The sequence below is a fragment of the Eurypyga helias genome, unplaced genomic scaffold, assembly GCF_000690775.1.
Source record: "Eurypyga helias isolate BGI_N326 unplaced genomic scaffold, ASM69077v1 scaffold1724, whole genome shotgun sequence".
In the NCBI taxonomy this organism is placed as follows: domain Eukaryota; kingdom Metazoa; phylum Chordata; class Aves; order Eurypygiformes; family Eurypygidae; genus Eurypyga; species Eurypyga helias.
In genome coordinates, this window is record NW_010248016.1 from 13,740 (window position 1) to 35,385 (window position 21,646).

A 21,646-nucleotide genomic window follows, 5' to 3' on the forward strand; every position below is an offset into this window, starting at 1 on the left:
AATTTAAACTGTGATTCAGGTAGTCAACCAGGATATTTACATCTCCCTCTATGTCCAACAAGACTTTAAAATGATAGAACACACCATAAAACTTACTACTTTATTCCCAGACCTCCAGAAACTCATTTTTCCTGTATGTAGGATTCAATTTAACATAAGAAATGCATCATTTAAACAAGATCATTTTTGTTTCTTAGGCTCAAAGAAATGGCTTTTTTCTTTTGAATCTTTGCAGGAGTTGGATCTTTCAGAACAGGGTGGAGGGCCTCAGCTAGAACCTGTACGACCCCAAAGGTAAGTGCAATCCTTCAGTGACTCAGGAAGAAGTGGTCTTCCTGAGTTAGTTTGCCTAGTTAGTCTCAATGTAGACACTACCAACTCTAGGCTTGGTTAGGTAGTATGCTCACTAATTAATAAGCAGGCCAAAGTTGCTAGCTGATTAATACTTGTTGTGCATTATCGGTATGAGCAGGGAGATTATAGGAGGACAGCTGTTTGGCTCTTCAGCTCATGTACAGTGGCTGCTGACAGTCATTCCTTTCTGCATCTTTAACCTTTTCACCCACAGCTGAACCTAGAACATCCCCTCCTGCATGTTGATGACCTTTTGCTCAACAGCATTTGCACTTGTGGCTGGGTTTGAGTGGTGAAAGAATGGAGGTGGCAGATGCTGCCACCCTGAAAAGGGCAGATGCTGGGCCAGCACCTTCCCAGAAGCACTAGCTAGTTGTTACAGTTCACTTCAGACATAAAATGCCTGCGAAGGTGCAGAATCAGTGATAACCACGGGGGTTTTTTATTCTTTTGAATCAACAAGGAAGAAGGTCTACAGAGGCAAAAGTAGCTGGACCAGCCTTAAATTCAAGTCCACTAAATGCCAGAGACAAACTGGAGGGAGATAAGGCATTGGCTAGATAGCCCACTGCACCTATCTCAGCGTCTGCACTCTAAATGTGTGGGTATAAACAGAAGAGCTTGCTCTGTTGTGTCAGGACAAGAGAATCTTTCAGTTATTAAACTTAGTCTACCAATAATAAGTATTTATTAACAGGAAAGAATGTGCTTGTACCCAGAAGGAAACACTTCACCATTGCCACTTACGGGCTTGTTGCTTTCCCCTGTTCTGTTAAGCATAACAGCATTTCTGATACTCCTGAGGGTCTCTAGAACTACAGTAAACATTTTCTCCTTCCACTCCTGCTCAAATGGCTATTTTTTTGAAAGTCAGCAGTAATAATTCTCTGAATTACTTGTTAGGGTTTTTTTGTTTGATTGAGTTGCCTTGTGAATGTATGGGTTAGTTTGCTTCCAGATTTAATGCAGTCTAACTTGGAATTTCCCCTTTTGTCAATACTAAAACTGCTTAGTTTAGGATGAGGCCAAGAAAGGGGAGAGGTGGAAGTTGAACAGAAGTGGAAAAGTTTTTCTAAATTTAAAAAATAATCTATACTCAACCAGTAAAAGGTAAGAGTTATCGGGAGCATTAGTAGAGCTCAGGTGGATGACGCTTACAAACTATATCAAAAGGCTATTCCAAAGATCCACTAATGCGTATTTGCTGTGGTTGATAATTTTTACAGACCCTTGAGGAATTTGTGCAAGCAAATAATTATGCTGAATTACGGCATATGAAAAAAAAAAAAGGGACAGTTATAGCGGAAACCTGCAGTAGCTGGCTGAAGATTTCCCAGTAACAATCAAACAAGACTGTATTTTTGGAATGGTGGTAGTGCCAGGGTTCTTAATAACAGGAAGCTAAAGTTTTGTTTACATAATGCTTGTTTATAATAGAGGTGATTTTTAATTAGCAAATGATTGGTTTGGCCACACCCTTTGATTCTAAAAATCGTGGCTCGTGTGTACTATATAGGCAGGTTTTTCTTATCAATGCTTAGCAAGGGATTTTTTTAAATTAGCATTGTCACTTACTAGTGTCTGATTTTGGTTTCTAAACTATTGGTACACTAATGAGAGTGTGGTACCTCCAGCATTGCCAGAAAACTCAAATATTTTCACCAGTGTTTCTTTCTGCAGTAGACATCTGTTGCATAAAAATAGTAGATTCTGCTATTGATGCCGATGTTCAAAGTGGTGTCATATGTCACTTCAGCAGAGGCCCAAAAGTCACTTCAGGTAACTGACATCTCAGGGAATGAGCTGGGCTGATTTCCTGAAGACCAGCTGGATCAGCAGAGCTTCTCAGGGCTTTCACTAAAGCTTTCCACTAGAAGAACTCCACCCTGAGGTAGCTTCAGACAAAGCTCTTTCTAAAGGTGGATTGCTGAAAGAAATCCTGCTTATATAGTGGGCTCCCGAGAAAGCTGGCAGGCTGCTAATAAGTGAAAGTGGTGAGCGGCCTTAGAAATACATAGTCAAAAGATTCATCTAAGGACTTGATCATCCAGTCCCATTATCTGAAGAGTTCATATATATTCTCAGAGAGCTTGAGATACTACACACTCTACAGCCCAGGTCATGATGTTTCCTTATTGCATACCCTGTATCTCTAGGGCTGTGGTGGGGGATGAAGTGGCAGGCTTATTAATATGCATTTTTCTTTGATGGTTTGCCCAATTTTTAGGCCTGTGGATGGAAAAATTATACCTGCTCGACCTCCTCCACCTAAAGGTGTTCCTGGAAGACCACCTCCACCAAAACTCTCTGCAGCCAAGACCTCCTCCCAGAAGGATGCTCTTTCACGATCTACTTCTGACATCGCTCCTGATAAAAAACTCAGCAAGTTCAGACTGGGACCCAAGAGAGCAAAAAGTCAAGTCTTTAAAAATCCAGATCCAGCATTACCTCCTAGACCTAAACCTGGTCATCCTCTCTACAATAAATACATGGTGAGAGCTGAGATACCCCATCTGCATAAAACATTGCTGGTTAAAATAGTAGTGAAAGTGGTCATGAGGGAGGTTACTATGATGTGGCTTTCAAAACGCATCTATCAGCATAATCTTCCTTAAAAAATGCTAATGCATAAATAGTAATAAGTACCGTAAGGCAGTACTGAAGAAAGCAATATGTACATGTAAAGTATAGATGTACGTGTGTGTGTTTTTGTATGTGTATATATATCTCTGTAATGCATAGCTTTGGGTTTTGAGGGGTTCTTTTTCAGTTACCAGTTCTGAAGTCTATTGCAGCACACAAAATGATTGCATCTGTGTATTCTTTTTCCCTGTATATGTCAAAATGCTTAAGAAAATTGGGGGAGCATTAGAACTTAAAAAGTAGCTTTACTCACTAAATCAAGTGATGTAACATCACTTACCTTATGTTTTCATCCTATTGGTGCCATCCCTTTTTATTATAAAATGTTTCTTTTTGGTATTGCATGTGTTGTTAGGGAATATTAAAAATAAATGGTTGAACATTACACATAAATGGGAGAGAGCCTTTCCCCACTTGAAACCTGGTCAGTGATTAGAGCTGGTGACTGCTTGAACCACTGCTGTTGTCAAAAAAAGCACCCACACAACTGTAGCATGAACAACATCAACATTCAGCATGAAGCAGAACCTTTCTGCTCACTCTTGCACTTAGACCCTTGGTGGAGCAGAGGAGCAAGAGAGAGAGGAAGATGTATCTAAGTTGGTAGTAGGAGCAGCTTTGAGATAAGGGGAGCATGTTTCTTCCCCTCTGGTGTAGCTGCACCTACCTACATAAGAAACGTGTGATATGTTTTTGTAGATGAGACTTTTTTTCAGCAGAAGGTCACTAGTAATTCCCTGGCCTCAAGTGTTACTGTCAATGACATTTTCCTCCCAGGTTGTTTTTCCAGTGCCCTCCATGACAAATGCATACATTTCTGTGTCAGTGTGTTGCTGAACATCATGTACTGTGTAGTATGATACCAGGTAGGTGGCTAAGACACCTTTAAAGCAGATGACAACACCTGGGTTTCTCAAAGTGGCAGTTCACTAGCAGTTTGTCCTGAATGCCTTCCAGAGGAGCTTGTCCTCTTCCACTGGACTCCTAAATTAGTTACCTGTGGTGGTTGGTATAGTTCCATTGTCTAACCATTTTCACTTGCAGTGGGAAGTGCTTAGAAGTGAAACAAACTTTGCCATCTGCCTCTGTTTCTGTTCAAGCTACCTGTGCCTCATGGAGTTGCCAAGCAAGATTGTCTTCCCAGGAACACTGCAGAACCGTCCTGTAAGGTAAGGCATTTTTTTCTGCTGATGAATACTTAATGCACAAGACTCCTGTTCCGTTCAAGTATTGAGTGCTTTAGGCTTTAAAGATTACACTGAGAAATGAAATAGTGGTTTATTAAATCCTTGTGTTTCTTCAATAAAAACAAAACAACCACCAAAATAAAACAGTAATGTTTTTCTGCCTTATAGTACAGGGACATTCTGCTCATGGGGCAGAGCAACAGTAATTACTTGGAGTGCCAGAAGAGAGGGGAAATTGGTAAAGTTCCTCTGTCTCACAGGCAGGTAATCACTCCCTGGGCTGAGTATCTGAAAAGATAAGCAAGTAGTTTATATCGGGGAATTGGCTTTGACATACAGACGTCAAGTGTTTTCCACTCTCTGCTTCTACAGAACCTAACCTGGTTTTAGGGCATGATCGTATTAATATGAAGTAGCTAGTACAAACTACAGCTATGAACAGCCCTTTTGATTATTATCAGAAACCTACATGGCTGAAATGGATTTCTATGCAATATGTTGTTATCCACTGTAATTCATATTATCCTGGCCTTATCTTTGTCCATGTTGAGCTTTTTTGGTTGTGTTTTTTGTACGCACTGAATTTCTTTGAATGTAATTCACACAGTGATTGTCTGATGACAATTGTCTGATGTACAGTCTAAAAATTCCTTTTTTATGGGTGGGATAGAGAAGAAGACTCAGTATTTGGAATATAATTTCCCTTTATGAAGATCCCACAACAGAATTGTCATTTTCCTTCAGCGTTATCTTCCTGTAAGCAAAGGCCTAGTGACTTGCTCGCCCCTCTAAAATGCTTGGCATTTGGCAGATGTGCTGTCCCTGCTTAATGTGCTGGGGAGAGTTGAGCTGGGATGTTCTCTGCGAGCAAGGAAGAGTAACTGGTGGCACGTAGTACTGAGCAGCACGGCAAAATGTGGCCACAACCCTTGCAATGAGTGTTGCTATCAATGCTCCAGATTTCTGACCCACAGAGTTAGCTGAGGCTTTGTACTGGGAAAAGCGTGTGCTTTTCCTTCCTTTTCCTGTCTCAGAAGTAGATTTTGGTGAAACGCATTCTGGTTTACACTGGTGAAAGGCATGCAGAATTCAGACTCAGAGAATTACTTTCAGTGTATGTGGCAGGGAGTTTCTGTCAGTATCTTCCATGATTTATAAACTACTTGGATTTATTTGTTGTTGTCAGGATTCCAACCACCCTCCAAAAGTTTCTGACACAAGTGCACCTCATGCTATAGTCCTGCATGATTTTCCTGCAGGTAAGTAAATGTGAATGTTCTGGAAGCTTGTTTTACTCCAAGATATTCAAATGGGAATTTTCTTAGGAGTTGGAGCTTAAAAATTATGAGGAAGCTCGGCCTGCAAGGTCTGCCTGTACAGTTGTTCAAATCCATGGGTTTAGCTGTAGTTGGGCCAGTCTTTTACTTAAAGGTAACTGGTTTATCAAGTATCATTAAGCCTTTTTGAAAACTCACTCTGGTTTTGTCTGTGGTGTTTATATTAAGAGGGTTTTACTCGGAGAAAATCAGTGAGTGTGACAAGTGTGTTGTTAACTGAAACGATGTTGCCTTACAGAGCATGCTGGTGACTTGGACCTTCATACTGGAGACACCGTTTGTCTTTTGGAGAAAATTGATCCCGAGTGGTACAGAGGAAAATGTGGGACTCGCACCGGGATATTTCCTGCCAGCTTTGTTAAAGTAGTTGTATGTAGGCTTTGTATACATTGTTACATCAGATCCTATGGCATTTGTTTTCTGGTTCTATTTTTGTTACAGCTCCTGTGTACGAAACTTCATTCTGTGTTTAGATAATCTCTTTTCCCTCTGGCAACACAGGAGACATATCCACTTGTTTGTATGGTATTAGAAGGATGCTTGATTTGGCACGACCAACTGGTGTTACAGGAATTATTTTGCTATTAATTTGAAGCCAAGTGAGAAAATCATTGCCCGTAACTGATTCTCTTTGTTAACCTGGGTAGTTTTTCAGGATCTACAGAGCAGATTACTTGTCATAGCCACATATAAGAATCAACACTCAGTAAGATGGTTGCTTATTGTGCCTCCTCCAAGCCTCTCTCATTTTCTTGCCCCTTGCACTGTGCTGGAGTCACCACATTTATAGCGATGTAGTGAACTAGGTCAGGGCAGCAGTTAGGCCCAATGAAACCTGGGGTATTTTTTTCTTTCCAGAATATTTTTTTTTTCCAGCTGGATCAATTTGCCTAAGTGGCTGCACAAATGGTTGTGCTGGCAGAGTGCAAGGAGGTAGTTTGGTGGCAAATGAACAGCTTAAAGCCATCCTATTTCTGAATGTGACCCTTGACAATAAATGGCAGGCAAAAGACAGGTGCTGTTTGGGAGCCCAATAGCAATTAATCGAGTCCCTCCTCTTTAAAAGAGATACAGTACGGTTCACTGCATCGAAAGCTGGGTCCAATCTATTGCAAGCCTGAGTCCAAGACTGAAGTGCGTTTTGTGACAGTAGAGAGGGCCACTGGGCTGTCCACAGCAGCCGTGTGGAGACAGAGGAAGGCTACACTGGCACCAGGATGCCGTGAAGGTGTATGGCTGGGCATTAGAGATGGCGAGTGTCGGTGTCGAGCCAGGACAGCTGGCAGAGATGAGCGCTGCCTCTCCATGGACATTACCAGGTATTGGGTAATCAATACCAGAGGGTGCAGGGTGTCTGTTTAGTTTGTAATGGTGTTACTGGAGAAAAATGTTAAAATTTGAGAAATGGTGAAGAATAAAAACTAAACTCAAGGTTAGTAATAAGGAAACTATGCTTGATTCGCTTTCATGAGAAAGATTAGTTAGTTAAATTGATTAGCTGCTTCTAAACAGACCAACAATTTAATTTAAAAGCTCTTGTTACTATTGCTGGCTATTAGAGGAAAGATTTTATGTTAAAGCAGTGGAATGAGTACTTGGGGTCAAATTCAGCATTGATACAGACAGATGCAACTTCGTAAAACCTAGGGAAGATGCATTTCAAATTTCTGTTGTAGTTGTAAAAGGTGGTTACCCTTTGAGTGCAAGTATCTTATTTCAGCAAAAATTAAAACAAAAAATAAAAAGGGAGTGCAGTACATGAGGTTAATTTACTGAGTGAATTCTCCTGCTCATTCATGTCAGATTTGATCTTCATACAAGATCTCTATACAATACGCTAGAGTGTGTTTTACAGTATTGAGCTGAGTAGCACCTTGGGTTTGGGCACCTAACAATAACACCCGGTTATTGCTCCTCGAAGAACCTTCAGAGCACCACAGATACCAGCTCCTCTAGCAAGGGCACTGCAAAGATTATTTGTCCTAAAAGGCAGCCTGATTTCCTCCAGTCCTTCACATAAGCTAATGAACCATGTTTGTTGATTTTTAGGGGAACTGGCTGATGTGATAGTGAGCTGTAACCCAGAGCTCCTCACCAGGGTCTCTAGACTCATAATCTTAGACATCTCACGGCTCATCCTTTGTGTCGCACCAAAAATACAATTGATGTCCTTTTATGATAAAGAACTTCAGTGCTGTCTGTCTGATATATCCATGTATTGATTTTCTAAATTATATTTCTCCAATTCAAGTGAGATTTGTGAGATGGATTTTTGTTTGGAGGACAGCTGGCTAACAAAGCCCAGAAAGGATGAGCGTAAACAATAATTTTGTCTATTGTCATATACTGTGCTAGTAAATAATAGAGAGCAATTACTAATTGAAAGTTGGGAGTTAAATGCAACAACAAGTAGTAGCATCCAGTCCCATATTCTGTCAGTCAATCACGGTGCCAGTAGAAACAGTAAACCAGCTTCATAACAGAACGCGTTAAAGAGCGCTCCTTGTTTGCATGGGATTGAAAAATGAGAAATCAGGCATACAACCCAAAATCTATATTAATATGCTCATATATCATAGCATGTCAGCGACTGTAGAGTGTCACACAGAGGTCATAACTGGAGCTGATGCTTAGCTGAAAAATAGATTATTTTAACCAGTTCCAAGTTTATTGTAGTAAAGTTGCCATGAGCTTGAAATGGAAGATTTTCCTTATTTTGTTATCCTATTAGATTGATGTCCCAGAAGAAGTCAACAGGAAAAAAACACCCTCTTCATCACAAAGTATTAAGTGAGTCAAATAAATCTTATTTGCTTTCTCATGTTGATCTACTAGGAAGTCAAAAGAAAGGTAACTTTGAAGCAGGTGTTACCTGCACTGAGGTTAATATGGTTAACAGTTTCTTCACCACACTTATTTTTAAAATTAAGCTCTCAAAACTGAAAGTTTATGATGTCTTAGTAAAACTCACTTTATGGCTTAACAAACTTGGTAGATCACTTTGTCTTTATAATAAATGTTTATATAGTCCCCTTCACTCACTTTCCTTCCTCTTATGAGCCATATAAGAAAAGCATTTCCCATAATTTTTCATGGAAGTTGGTTACAGGAACTGTGAGCCAATCCGATTAACTTCAGCAGCATCAAACTCTCCTCTCTTTGCTACTGGACTTGTTACTTTCTTCTCGTATCCTCATAAGATGTAAGGTGGTAGCAGGGCTCCTGCTCATTTGAAAGAACAAGATAAAGTGGGACAGAATATAGCTGTACTTTAAGTAGGGAGAACTGTCTAACCTTGAAGTGTAGAACTGTACAGGTGAATCTACAGTTCCACAGATCATTTATCAAATGTACCTCAAGCACTTTCATTTCTGACTTGAAAACAACTTGTACTAAGTTTTGGGGGCAAGGAACAACTTTTTATGCTATTTTTACTCAATGAAGATTATTTGATTTCATAATCATAGAACAGTTTTGGGTGGAAGGGACCTTAAAGACCACCTAGTTCCAGCTCCCTGCCACAGGCAGGGACACCTTCCACTCGACCAGGTTGCTCAAAGCCTCATCCAGCCTGGCCTTGAACACTTCCAGGGATGGGGCATCCACAGCTGCTCTGGGCAACCTGTGCCAGTGCCTCACCACCCTCTCTGTGAAAAACTTCTTCCTGATATCTAATCTAAACCTCCCCACTTTCAATTTAAACCCATTACCCCTTGTTCTGTCACTACAGGCCCTTGTAAAAAGTCCCCCCCAGCTTCCTTGTAGGCCCCTTCAGGTACTGGAAGGTGCTATAAGGTCTCCCTGGAGCCTTGTTGTTTGGAAGAGAAATGGGTCTTCCACAGCCAGGAATTGGGATGTGGAAGTTGTATCCAGCTCCTCCAGACTCCATCTTCATCCTCTTTGGAAAGCAGAGATGAAAACCAGGGCTAGACCATAATTTTCCTCCTGTTGTATCTTCAATGCATTCTTTCATCATTTTCAATTAAAGATATCAGTCCATATTGTGCCCAATGCTGCCTTATTGTTAAATGGACAGTAATAATAAATAAGAAAAGTAAGTTTCTCTTTTGTTTGTGCAGAGGCCCAAGATGTGTAGCACGATTTGAATATATTGGAGATCAGAAAGATGAACTCAGTTTTTCAGAAGGTGAAATTATTATCCTTAAAGAATATGTAAATGAAGAGTGGGCCAAAGGAGAGCTAAGAGGCACTTCTGGAATTTTCCCCTTGAATTTTGTGGAAATAACTGAAGATCTGCCTGGAACAGGTATGAATATGTTTGCAAAAATCTTCAAGAATGTGGTTTTATACTGTATGCATATGGGCAGCATGTAGGAGAAAAGTGCAACAGGGCAGTGAATCTGGGAAGGAAGTAGAAAGGGAGAGAAAACAGATTAACAAAAAAAGAAGCTATTCTTAATGAACACTTTGACTATCTAAAATCTCTATCGTTAGTCACAATTTGAATAGTAATTGCTGCTATTCTCAGTTGTGCTTCATTTATGCAGGTACAGGAGCAGCACCGAAGAACAAGGTGGAGGTTTCTTCTTCCTTTCCTCAGGTAATACAGTTTTATTTGTTTACGATGGGGTTTCATAGGTTTACACAGACTTGTTATGATAATGTCAGATTAGCTGCCCAACTTTGAACCTCAATGTAACACAACTCCCACCAGCACACCATGCTGCACGGTCACATCTTAAATTCTGACAGTTGGCCTAAACTGATTCAGTTCACAGCTTCTGGCCAATTAACACAAGCAAATTTTTATCCTTTGTGCTTAAGCAAATTCTTCTTAGCTCTATTTTAAGTATTGCTGCAGTGGTTTAATTTTGAATTGATTAATCCTGTCCACTGCCACCAACGATACAGAGGAATGCGTCTGAGCCCAGATGAAGTTCTGTGGTAGTTGCTGAAATGCCATTTCAGCCTACATCTGCAGTGACCCATTGAATGGGAGACCGTCAGGACACCCGTGTTCTGTACAGCTGCTTTCACCAGCAGCCATCAGCTTACCAGCTCCGTTAACGCTTCCACAGTTAATGCTTTCCTTCTGTTCACTTGATAGAACAACAGGCGCTCCGTGGAGTGGTGTGAAGCGCTTCATGATTTTACAGCGGAAACCAAAGACGACTTGTCCTTTAGAAAGGGAGACTACATCCAAATACTGGAACAAGTAGATTCAGAGTGGTATAGAGGAAGGCTGAATGAAAAGGAAGGGATTTTCCCAGCGGTTTTTGTTCAGATCTGCTCAGGTACAGTGCTCCTACTAGATGGCAATTCATTATTCCTTGGGTTGTGACAGGCGTGACAGAGTTCTGGGAGAACCCAGCTATTCTGCTGCATTAACAAGCCACACACCACCACAGTCCTTCCCATCCTAAAGCTAAACTAAGCGTTGAACCACCCTCTGCAATAATGGTCCTATAATGCTCTAGTCAGTAAGTAATCTGGGAGGTGATACAGGTTCTGGGGTGGTTCAGTGTGTGGTTTGGGCACAAGCAAAGCAGGACCATTGAGCTGCCTTTAGTAGGAATTTTGGGGTTCAAAAGATAGGGGAGAGCCAGGTTCTCCTTCAGCTGAAGAGAAACACCGCAGCACAGGCAAGCAGTTGGTAGAGCTGTACGTTACTACAGCCGCTGCATCGCGGCACAGAACTGTTATGATCCCCTTGGTGAAGCAAGGGGCTTGTTCTCCTCGAGCTTCTGTTTGGTCCCCAAATCAACCCAGTCAGAACCTTCGCGGAAGACACAGAAAATCACTATTTTTTCCTCACAGCTTTCTCAAGTAAAGCTGAGTGAAAGTTGACAGGAAGTAAATTCCACCGAGCTGGCAAATAGCACCCGCTACTTCCAAGTGCAAAGAGGAAACAACAGCTTTCATTAGATATTGCCATTGGAAAGTTCAAGTAAGCGAGCTTTAAAGTTAGTGCTCTTAGAGGGAGTGCTCTTATTCCAGTAGGACAGAGAATCTGCCATGTAGCAGGACTAGCAACGTGCGGACACCCTGTAGCACGCTGTGGGGGTGGGACAGGACAGGACACAAACCAAGAATGACAGGAAGCTTCTCCACAAACAGATTTACTTCAATCCAAATAACTTGTCTTGTCCACATTCTGCAGCCAGGGTAGAGCTGTCACAATCCGTAGGAGGGAAGAAAGGAAAAGCCAAAGCTCTTTATGATTTTCATGGAGAAAATGAAGATGAGCTTTCCTTCAAAGTAAGTACCTTTCTTATGCTCCTAAATAATGCTAAAAAATAGGATTTATCCACTGTGAAACCAGACTTGGAACAAGAAAGAAGGAAGCACACAGAATAGCCAGAGATATTAACACATTCGATAAGTAGTCTCTCTAAAAATTCTTTGCCATTACCACTTCTGTTTCATATTGGCAAAATCTTCACTGAAGACATTGTAAAGAGATCAGGAGTTGCAGAATTCCTCTGACTCATCTGATGCAGTAAATATGACAAGACAGACAAACCTTATTTTGCAGTACATGAAGTTCTTGATCAGTTGATATGGTCAAAGAACTTCTTTTTTAACTAGAAGGACAGCAGCGAGAAGAGGATAATGGTAAGAGTGCCAGCGCTACAGCAGCACTGCCTCTAAGGGACACCTAGTACAGCAGGATCTGAAAGTTAGGCAGCACAATAAATAGTTGTCATGGGAGCAAGGGGAGAGATGAAATAGTTGCTGGATGCCCAGATAATATGAAGAAGCATGAACAAGAAACAGCGTGCCCTTGTAGATTCAAAATCGTGATTTAGGTAACTGTGTCCTCAAAAGCAAGTTTCTGAGAAACAGCAGACTTTCACAGCAGGCCCCAGATTGTGTTTATCAGCTGGAACAAGGCAGGGGGCCCATAAGCCAGCGCTCTATAACATACCTACCTACCTGGAGAGCTTAAGCAACACACGAAGTTACCCAGCAGTGCTATTTTATCCTTCCAGAAGGCAGCGAGTTTTCAGCATAGGCAAGTATTTACCCTAAGAGAAGCTTCAGCTGGTTTTGGCAGGCAAACTTGAAGAGATGTAACCAACATTGAGACTGGCCCACCCTCCTTTTCTACTTGATTGATACTAATTGCTTCTACCATCAGCTACGCATGTATTAACATTGCCCGGGAAGCTGCGCGGGCTCACGGTACTCTTTCTCTTACAGGCGGGTGATACAATAACAGAGCTGGAATCTGTAGACGAGGACTGGATGAGCGGAGAGCTACAAGGGAAGTCTGGGATCTTTCCCAAGAATTTTGTTCAGATTTTAAGAACTCCGTGAACTGTTGCCTCTCTTTGCACTCCCTGCACGTGGGAGAGAATGTCTTCTATCCTAAAGGCACAGCAATGGCATCAATGTGTTTTGACTATCAATGTTTTGCACTACTTTTTCTAGACAGTCATACACTAGTATCTTGAAGTCAAGTAAGAAAATATTAGTCTGTTGTGACAGTGTATGTAGTCATGCTTCATGAATGCTCTGAGAGCAACTACAAGCAGGATTTTTAGCAGTTTCCAGCTAGGGAAATACTGTGGTGCAACACCATTTAAACCTAAATAGCATTCTAGTATGTTTACTATCCGGTATTACATTTATCATGCACAGAGTCTGCATAAAGTAAGCTTCTTTGGGCTTCTTTAAAAGCTTTTTAAATTCCAAATTAATTTTTTTTTTTTAAGATATAATTACAGCACTCAGTATGTAGATCAAGTTTGATAGTCAGGTTTCATTACTGCTTGACTTCCACATTAGCAGAAGAACCCACTTGCTTTATGACTTAGAGGATAAGGAAGATAACTGATATTTCATACTAGAAGAATATCAAATCTGATACTGGTAGGAGCAACACTCAGAAGCAAACCCTTGTGCAGTGGTTTTCTTGTAGCCCAAGCTACTCATACAGGCAGATCACAAAACTAAGTATTTTGCCTCTTAACAAATAATGTTCAGATTGGTATGAATCATCTTAGACCTTCCCCCAAAATCCTTTCCGGACCCAGGTTTAGCTGTTTCTACTGCCCACTGTTTGAGCACCACGTACCCTTCTGTCTCAAGCTGAAGTCAGTTGTGACAGACCGCGCTTACTGAGCTCTCTCCGATCCCCTCCATGCAGTAGCTGCACTATTCCAGCTATTTGCCCCTCCACCCTCTTCATCTAAGTGGAAAGCCCGTCTTCGCTCTGCCTGTCATTTGACACTCAAGCACTGGAACATACTTGGGTAACACGACTCCTACCCTTAACACGAAGGATAGCATACAGCCTTGGTTTTAGCTTTCAAAAGACGAAGGATTACTTTCCAGTTTGTTACCACATACCGACTGTACTGAGCAGCATGATAAATGGTCTGTCGCGACCTCCAGGCAGACACGCCTGGCAAGAGGTTACTTCAAGAAGCTCCAACAAAGGCTTTTAGTGAAAAGCAGCAGCCTGACTTGACCAACAAACTGAGGCAGACCGTGACTGAGGCAGCTTCACCTGATAGGAACTTCTGGCAGCAAAACCCTTTTTGCAACATTTGGCTTCTCACAGAATAGCTAAATGCATCTTGATTAACTGCTGACTTCATCAGACTGGGGTAGGAAACGGTACGCTGCTCCTGAGGCTGGACGCCTGTCCCTTCTGCAGAAGCATCCCACAGCAGGGGACAGGCGTGACGAGGGCTCGCCTGAAGAACACTCAGCACAGACGCGGTGAGGGCCTCGGCACCATTCCGCTCTGCAGGGTCACTCTTCTGTCACAGTACTTGCAGATACAGGCATTAGCCCTCCTTTTTTATCCTCCAAAAGCTTCACGAAGCATTACATTAATAAAACTGTGCTGACACCATTCACACAGCTGGGGGATGAAGATCACACAGTTTAATGAGCTGAGAACTGGATTTCTACTTTCATTAAGGGGATTAACGTTATAAAAACAACTCTAAATTGTGCTGTTCTAAAAAGATGGAAACTGAACCATTTATACAGCTAGTAGTTTTCACCATCCCCAACAAGCCTATCCATAACTCCTGTGGGATCAAACTGTAACATAAGCCCACCTCTGAGGACAACCCTTCCCACTCTCCAAGCTGTCCTGCCAGGAGATTCCAAAAGTTCATGTCTAATTCCAATAGAACAGCTATCTCTACTAGAGAAATACAAGAAAACAAATATGTGGCTAGCTAGCTTTCAAGGTTCCTGCAAGCCCACTCAGTATTTTTCAGCCTTAAACTTTCAGCCGATCACCCTACTAAAACAGGCTGCTCCCACCAGGACCTGTGTCAGCACAATTCCTGGACCCCCAGTGAGCACAGCAGCACCAAGGAAAGCCCACACCAACAAACAGAACACCCGGCACCTCCAGAGGCATGCCATGTCACTGTGGTGCTGGATGAGGCTTCAGTGCATGACATTCACTTCCTGCGCATCCGGCAGTTTTCTAACATTTTGATACAAGTCTCAAAAGTAGGACTAAACTTTTATAGGGTAGGTTTTTTCCAATTTCCTCCTCCCCGTTTTTATAACTGTGTACGGACCAGTTGTTTTTGTAACTTCCACTGAATGTTTCGTTTCCAGTCAGTGCCTGTCAGCCGGTAAGACCACTCTGCTTTATTTTAACCATCTCCTGCCTGTTCCGCAGGGCAGGGAGAGCAGCGAAGCCTTATCACTCCGAGCGAGGAGTGCCACCTGAAGGCTGCCCGCGTTCCTGCGGGCAGCTAAAACAGCATGTTTGTTACCACTGAAACCCATCAGATGCTCGGCTTTTACAGGAAGGGATTTTCTTAAGACGATGCCCAACATGACCATGAGCCCGCATACAGATTGCAACATAAAATTCGTATGCTGTACAGCCCATAAGCTGCAAAAAAAGCCTGAGAATAAGGTGAAACGCAAACTGCAATATAGTAGCAAACGTCAGCTGCAACCTGGAAATTCAGCTAGACTCCCATACATCAGTGTAAAAGCCTCATATACCAAAACATTTTCTGTTTCCCCCCGGAAGTATCTTCAGGAAGACGCCTTTGTTCTGTGTACAATTATCAGTGTCCTACATAAATCTTTGTTAAGTCCAGTAAGTTTGTTAATGGTACCTCTGTAAATTAAGAATGTATTTAACCAATAAAATTTTTATAATGAAGTCACAATGGCATTTTTATTGCCTTAGGGTGTGGAGAGCTGAGCTTTCCACCTCAGGCAACAGTTTTATGGACCTCATTCTGCTTATATATTTAACCCAACAGCAAAGAAAACCCACCTCCAAACAAATACTAGTCAGTATTGCATCCCTTTGCAAGTAGCCCAAACCCCTCAGAGGGTCCCAATGGCTTTTAACAGTTTGCTCACACCTTCAGGCTCGGGCATTTCACTCCTGCCGCCTGCAGAATCTCTGACTTGCATGCCGTCACTGCAGGGTATTGGCACAAGCTGGTGATGCTCTGCTCCTGCCAGGGCAAGATCCCTCCTCCGGAGGACACAGGCTGACCCTGACTGAGCTGATGAGCCATTCACACACGCTGCCAAGTGCACTCTGCCCACTGCTGCCATTCTTCAGCTGACGCTTGTACGGAGAACACAGAGGATGCACTACATCTTCCTTCCTGCTCACCTCTTGCCCATCTGAGCTCATTTTACAAAGCACAGTTACCCAGAGCCCCAGCAGTCTGCTGTCCCCAAAAATAACTTTAAAAACACGAAACAAAGCAAGTTCTTGTTTCTTTCCTCAACTTGGACTTGCCTTTTTGCAACATACACTCCTCAGGCATACAGCTGAAGGAAAAAGTAATGGGAAAAAGGACACCCAATGTGTCAGTAATGAGCTCAGAAACGTCACTCAAGGATGTCTAACTCCTACTCCATGCAGAGTCCGGGCCAGCCGCAGTCCCTCAGGATGGGTTTGATGAGCTATTGCCAAGCAGAGGAGACGCAGCCACCACGTGCCACTGCTAGAAAGCCCCAACTGGTCTCGCTGTATCGCAGGGCTTGACTGTACGCACAGGTGTACAACTGCACGCACAAGTGTACCTGCAGAAAAACTTGCCGCCGCAGGTTGAAGGACTTGCGGCCTCGCCACACTCCCCCTAAATCACAGCTTGCTTCTCCAACTCTTGTAGAGTTTGAGTAGAGATGAAGGACCATTTGTTGCAATTTATGGCTTCAAAAGCAAGACCCTCTGGGGCACCTGGAGAGTGCCCTTTGCCTCAGCAGTACAGGTGGAGAGACTAAAAGCAGCACTGCTCCTTTCTCCCATTTCAGGGAGGTTTTGAGGACTCGCTACCCTCCTGCAGCACACACCAGGAAAAGCAGAACAAGCCCAATGAAGAGGGTTATGACTGAAGTCACAGGCCAATATCCTCCCCAACCTTAAAACAGTAACTTGGAATCACAACAGGAAATCCCATCACCTGCAGTCTCCTAAATCCATAAGAAATCGTTATTTTTGGCTCCAAAACAGGATTATCCACTAGGAAGAGGTGCAAATGCCTGACATGGCACAGTCCTCACGGGCAGCTTTTCTCCATGCACCTTTGTTACAACAGTAACACTTCACTGCTTCCCCCATTTCTGCTCCAAAGCTATTTCACAGCTGACTGCAAGAGCCACCACCCCAGGCTCCCCGAATGGCTCAGAACCGTTTTGTACCCAATCACAAATTCGCCAACAACTTAACAGCACAGAGTATAGATGTGTTGTTGCCCAGTTCTAAACGACACATGCCAGCAGCACGCAATGCGCCTTGTTTCAGCCAGAAACGCACACCTGCGAAACAGGCAGCTAAACCTTCAGGTTTTTCCATCAGGTAATGGAAAAAGCACTCAAATCCTAGTGTGGTTTGTAATCATAGCAGAGTTACTTTTTTCCAGTAGAATTTTGTCCCCTGAAGTTCCACAGGTTGTTCAGCTGTGGTTAGTTACCTCTCAGCTCTGACAGAGGTTAGAGCTACACACAACCGTGGTCTCGACGTTTTGTGCTTCTGCACTGCCCAAAATTTAATGCTGCTTCCATCTCAAAATGACAACATGAAGGTCTTTTAACACTATTGGAGTTATCTCGACTATCGGAGACCAAATCTAGCCCATGAGAGGTCCTATCAAATTACCACCAAGCAGCTTAAAACACAAACCTAACATTAACTCTCAAGTCAGCAGAGCCTGGATAAATCGCTCAGACTTCCCTGCAATACACCACTCAAACAGCAGTTTCCCCTGTGTGGCACCCCACGCTCCCTGCAGAGTGCTCCTCTTGGGTGCGCCTTTCACCACCACCACCTCTGCACACATCCACGAGACCTGTTCTGCGAGGACCGAAATCACTGGGAAAAGCCGACACAGGGAATCCTTGGTGTGTGTACTTTCAACCTTTCAAAAAAGGTGGAACAACCCTTCTTCCAGCCACCTCACACCACCAATGAGGAAAAGCACATCTCCAACACGGGGTTTTTTAACATCCATCCACATACCCAGTACCAACACTGTCTAGCAGCACACAGGCAACCAAACATTAGTTCTGTATATTAAAACTTTTTATTTTCCATCAATTCTTCGTTTCAGACGGACTCTTGCACGGGCGGCTCATATCCATCAGCTCGCTCTACTTTAGTGCCTGCCTCATCCCCAGAGGGTTTTCCAGCACCACCACCTTCACCATGCAGTTCCATCAGCTTGCCCACTGAAAAGAAATATAAATAATGAGATGAAGCTATTTAAAGAGAGTTTTAAATTACAGAATTGCTCATCGTATGCAAATTACACCACCAGAACATTCAACGCGGGTGTGATCGAGTCCCCTCTAGAGAGCTCATGGAAGGAGGTGCTGCTGCCGTAACTGGCAGGCAAAACCAAGCAGTCAAGTAAGCACTACTTAATGAAATTGCAAATTAAACTCTTGTTAAAAAAATAGGTAGAGTCAAGAACCTACTGCTGCATTACATGGGAATGTCAGAAAATGGGAAAATATAATCATTCTACGTCATCTGGGACCGAAACATGTTGTCATCATTCATTCCCAAGCCAAAGCCTTTCACCGTTCAGCAGTGGTTTCAGGCAAGAATTCAGAAGAGCACAGAAGCACGTGACTGCTGCCAGGCTTTCAAAAGCCTGAAAGCCAATGTCGGGCTAGGACAAGCCTGTTCACTACATGCCTACTTAAGCTTATGATGCTGCTTTAACATCGCTATCCAAAAGCAAACACAGTTTAAGCTACCAGCTTCCCACGTCCCCCTCAGAGCACTACACGTTTGCGGTAACTGACTTACACTCAAACTTGGGCTTCTTCAGCATCTTAACCTTGCGGACATACACATCGTGCAGAGGGTAAATGGACTGACATGCCTTCTCTATGTCTTTGCCAATGCTGTCTGGGATCCTGAGAAATCCAAGAGCACATCACAACATTAAAAACCAAGCCTGCTCCTTCAGCAGCAACACAGGCTTAAAAGAATACATAATATTCAACAGAAGTTTTGCACCAGTACTACTTTCGCTCTGGGACCATTTTTGTCAAGTATGGTTAGATTCCAACCCATTTTCCTTGCGATGTCTGAAGGGATGCAGTGCAAGCATGCTCACTGTGAGAGCAAAGCAAACACCACACGTGGAAAGCTTCTTCCTATCAGAAGAAGCCAGAACAGTCACAGCCCCAGCTGGCCAGAACTACAATTTCAGCCTACAGAAACGTGAATTAAAAATCTCTCCAGAGCCTGATTTTACATTTACACGAACACGATGGTTGACGGAAGTAAAATATGACAGAGACTAAGACAACATTCGAAAAAAAATGGCACACAGGCTTTTCAGCACAAACGTCTCCTTGCCTGGTCTCTGCCAAACAGCACGTGAAGCGCCAGCATTCCCTAAGCACTCAGTAACTGACCAAACAAAAACTCTTAAACCATGGGGAGAGAAAAGGAAACACAGCCAAGGCTTACAGCTTATTGACAACTTCTTTCAGGTCATTGGTTTGGACCTCCCGGGTCATGATTTCCATCATCTTCTTGCGAATCTGTCGAACCTGCTGATGCTGGGCATACGAGGTCTTGCGGATTTGGTTATTTCGCTTCTTCGTAAAACCCACGCAGAAGAGGCGCAGCAGGTACCCATCCGTAGTTTTGACATCTACGTGGGCTTCAATCATTGTCTAAAAAAGAAATGGGCATTTATCATCAGCACAACAGGCATGTCCCTCAACCCCACACCTGACACCCATTAACGCCTGCTGATGCCACCTGACACAGCCTTGCAGGCGTCAGTGGTTACCCCCCCTTCCCTAAAGGCTCTGGCAACACCATGGGCCTTGCTCTTACACACCTGCCACTTTTTGACCATGGAGCACATTTTATCCCGGGTGAGGTCCATTCCATGGAAGTTGGTCAGACAATTCTTGCCCTGAACGTCCTCAGTGATCAGTTTGAATTTACGGAAGGCAACTTCATCATTCTGCAGATCAGCCAGACTCACTTCAAACACACGACCCTTCAGTCCATCCGAGGCAATCTCTGTATGACAGAACACAATAACACGCCTTTTATTAACATTAGAAAACTATTATTCAAATCACATACAGAACTTCCACTTAATGCTTTCTAACAGCAGGTGATGCCACTAGCTTCACAGCTCCGAAGTCTGTGTGGATCTTGAACAAATTGTCTCACAGAACTAAATACTGTATTTTGTCAACTTTGTGAGAAATCTTAAGATAATTCAGATGCTGAACACAGACACCAGTACCCTGCAGATTCCAGCAGGCACAATAGTTGGGTTGGTCGTTCATTTTCAAGTGGACATGTTTACAAAGTATTTGGAAGTGATGTTTACCTTTCATTAGTGTGGATAAAAAGCCACCTTGCTCGGCAGAGATAAAGCAGCAAGAAACACCAAAGCACAGTCATTTCACAGCTCTAACAGCCAACCATTTTAACACTGGCTAATTCATATTTGGTTTACAATGACCCTTAATGTTTCTCACACATATACAGTTCAAAACCGCCACCATCTTTGTAAATTTAAGTGCAACCAGAATAGTGTGATGCAACTTTTCAGCCATTCTACATAGCTAATCTTCCAAAAATACTGTTACCTCTATCCAGATCATCCTACATTTTAACAGAGGCTTCCTTTTCCTGAGGTGTGCCAGATCATATAAAAAGTCTTTACAGTCCAATGATACATCTATGTACATCCCATTAAATTACTAATTCTAGCTCTGAGATCTCTACCTAAAAAGCTTCAAATTCCAGCCCCTCTTAACGATCCTATTATGAGCGGAGTCTCCTGCAAGGCTGTCTGTGCATCTCCCTCAGCGATAATCAGAATGACTCCTTATCCTCAAACTGGTCAGGTTACCCTAACAGCAGTTCATTAGAAACTTCAGGCACGTCCCTCCATATCCTACCCATGGTTTGGTACTCCGGTAGAAACAAGGACCACACTGTATCAACCACCCACAACTCAGCTCGTTTATTTAAATAACTCTGTCAGCTTAATAAAACTCACTCAAATCAAGCAATTAAGTTGAGAGCAGCTTTTATTTCCCCCCTGCTCTCAGGTTCATAATGGTATGAGCAAAAACTATGTCAGCAGTTCTTTAACTGAGTCTCATTTGGAGCTAGCACATGGAACAAGACCATATCTCTCTACTTTATAAACCCCAACTACTCACTAGTTCCTTGAGTCCTGGTGACAAGTGTCTTCCCGATGTTTCGGATATTAAACATCGCTGGTGCTTTGACATCATACCAGTCCTTTTTGGAGAAAGGATCAACCCTTGATTTAAATAAAGCAGAAAAAGCTTTTTTACTGATTTTCTCAGATCAAACTGGGTCGAAGTACAACCTTCCTCCCCATATGCTTTACAAAATGAAAACGTTAATATTTTGTGCTTTCAAGTTAAACATGGCCAGGCAGGTATGTGAATGCAGTCTGCATCACCCACCACAGCCAGGCACGCGCTCATTTCAATTTACTTCAGAAAGAGGACAACCAACTGCTAAAGCATCACAGCGTCAAGATGACAAATCGCACAGAACAGTGCGACAGCTCCGGCTACCGCTCAGGAGCGATACAAGCACTGCGCTTCAACCACCCTCCCCATTTCGTTTCTTGGCTTCTGCAGCTAAAACGCACCCGGTACAGCGAAGCCTGCACCACCACC

At 42.9% G+C, this 21,646-nt stretch overlaps 2 protein-coding genes across 3 annotated transcripts in view; one reads left to right on the top strand and one right to left on the bottom strand.

The window, feature by feature from the left end:
* SH3D19 (SH3 domain containing 19) overlaps positions 1-12,802 on the top strand; it is a gene marked incomplete at its 5' end in the record, with an annotated part of 18,373 nt that extends 5,571 nt beyond the window's left edge. Inside the window, 11 exon segments of the mRNA XM_010150902.1 lie at positions 236-294; positions 2,582-2,846; positions 4,098-4,166; positions 5,371-5,443; positions 5,760-5,890; positions 8,253-8,311; positions 9,601-9,788; positions 10,030-10,082; positions 10,590-10,776; positions 11,643-11,740; positions 12,686-12,802. Of these exon segments, the coding sequence (XP_010149204.1) occupies positions 236-294; positions 2,582-2,846; positions 4,098-4,166; positions 5,371-5,443; positions 5,760-5,890; positions 8,253-8,311; positions 9,601-9,788; positions 10,030-10,082; positions 10,590-10,776; positions 11,643-11,740; positions 12,686-12,802 (1,299 nt within the window).
* Positions 12,803-17,998: 5,196 nt separating this feature from the next.
* Positions 17,999-21,262, bottom strand: RPS3A (ribosomal protein S3A). 2 transcript variants are annotated; one of them, XM_010150900.1, is made up of 5 exons: positions 21,155-21,262; positions 19,804-19,991; positions 19,425-19,633; positions 18,753-18,862; positions 17,999-18,166 (listed from the first exon to the last, which is right to left on the bottom strand). In XM_010150900.1, the coding sequence occupies exons 1-5, from the start codon at positions 21,207-21,209 to the stop codon at positions 18,045-18,047; spliced, it is 684 nt and encodes a 227-aa protein (XP_010149202.1). In that variant the 5' UTR covers positions 21,210-21,262; the 3' UTR covers positions 17,999-18,044. The 2 variants fall into 2 exon arrangements, with proteins under 2 accessions (XP_010149202.1, XP_010149203.1); XM_010150901.1 differs by having other exon boundaries at positions 18,020-18,166; positions 18,749-18,862.
* Positions 21,263-21,646: the final 384 nt, after the last annotated feature.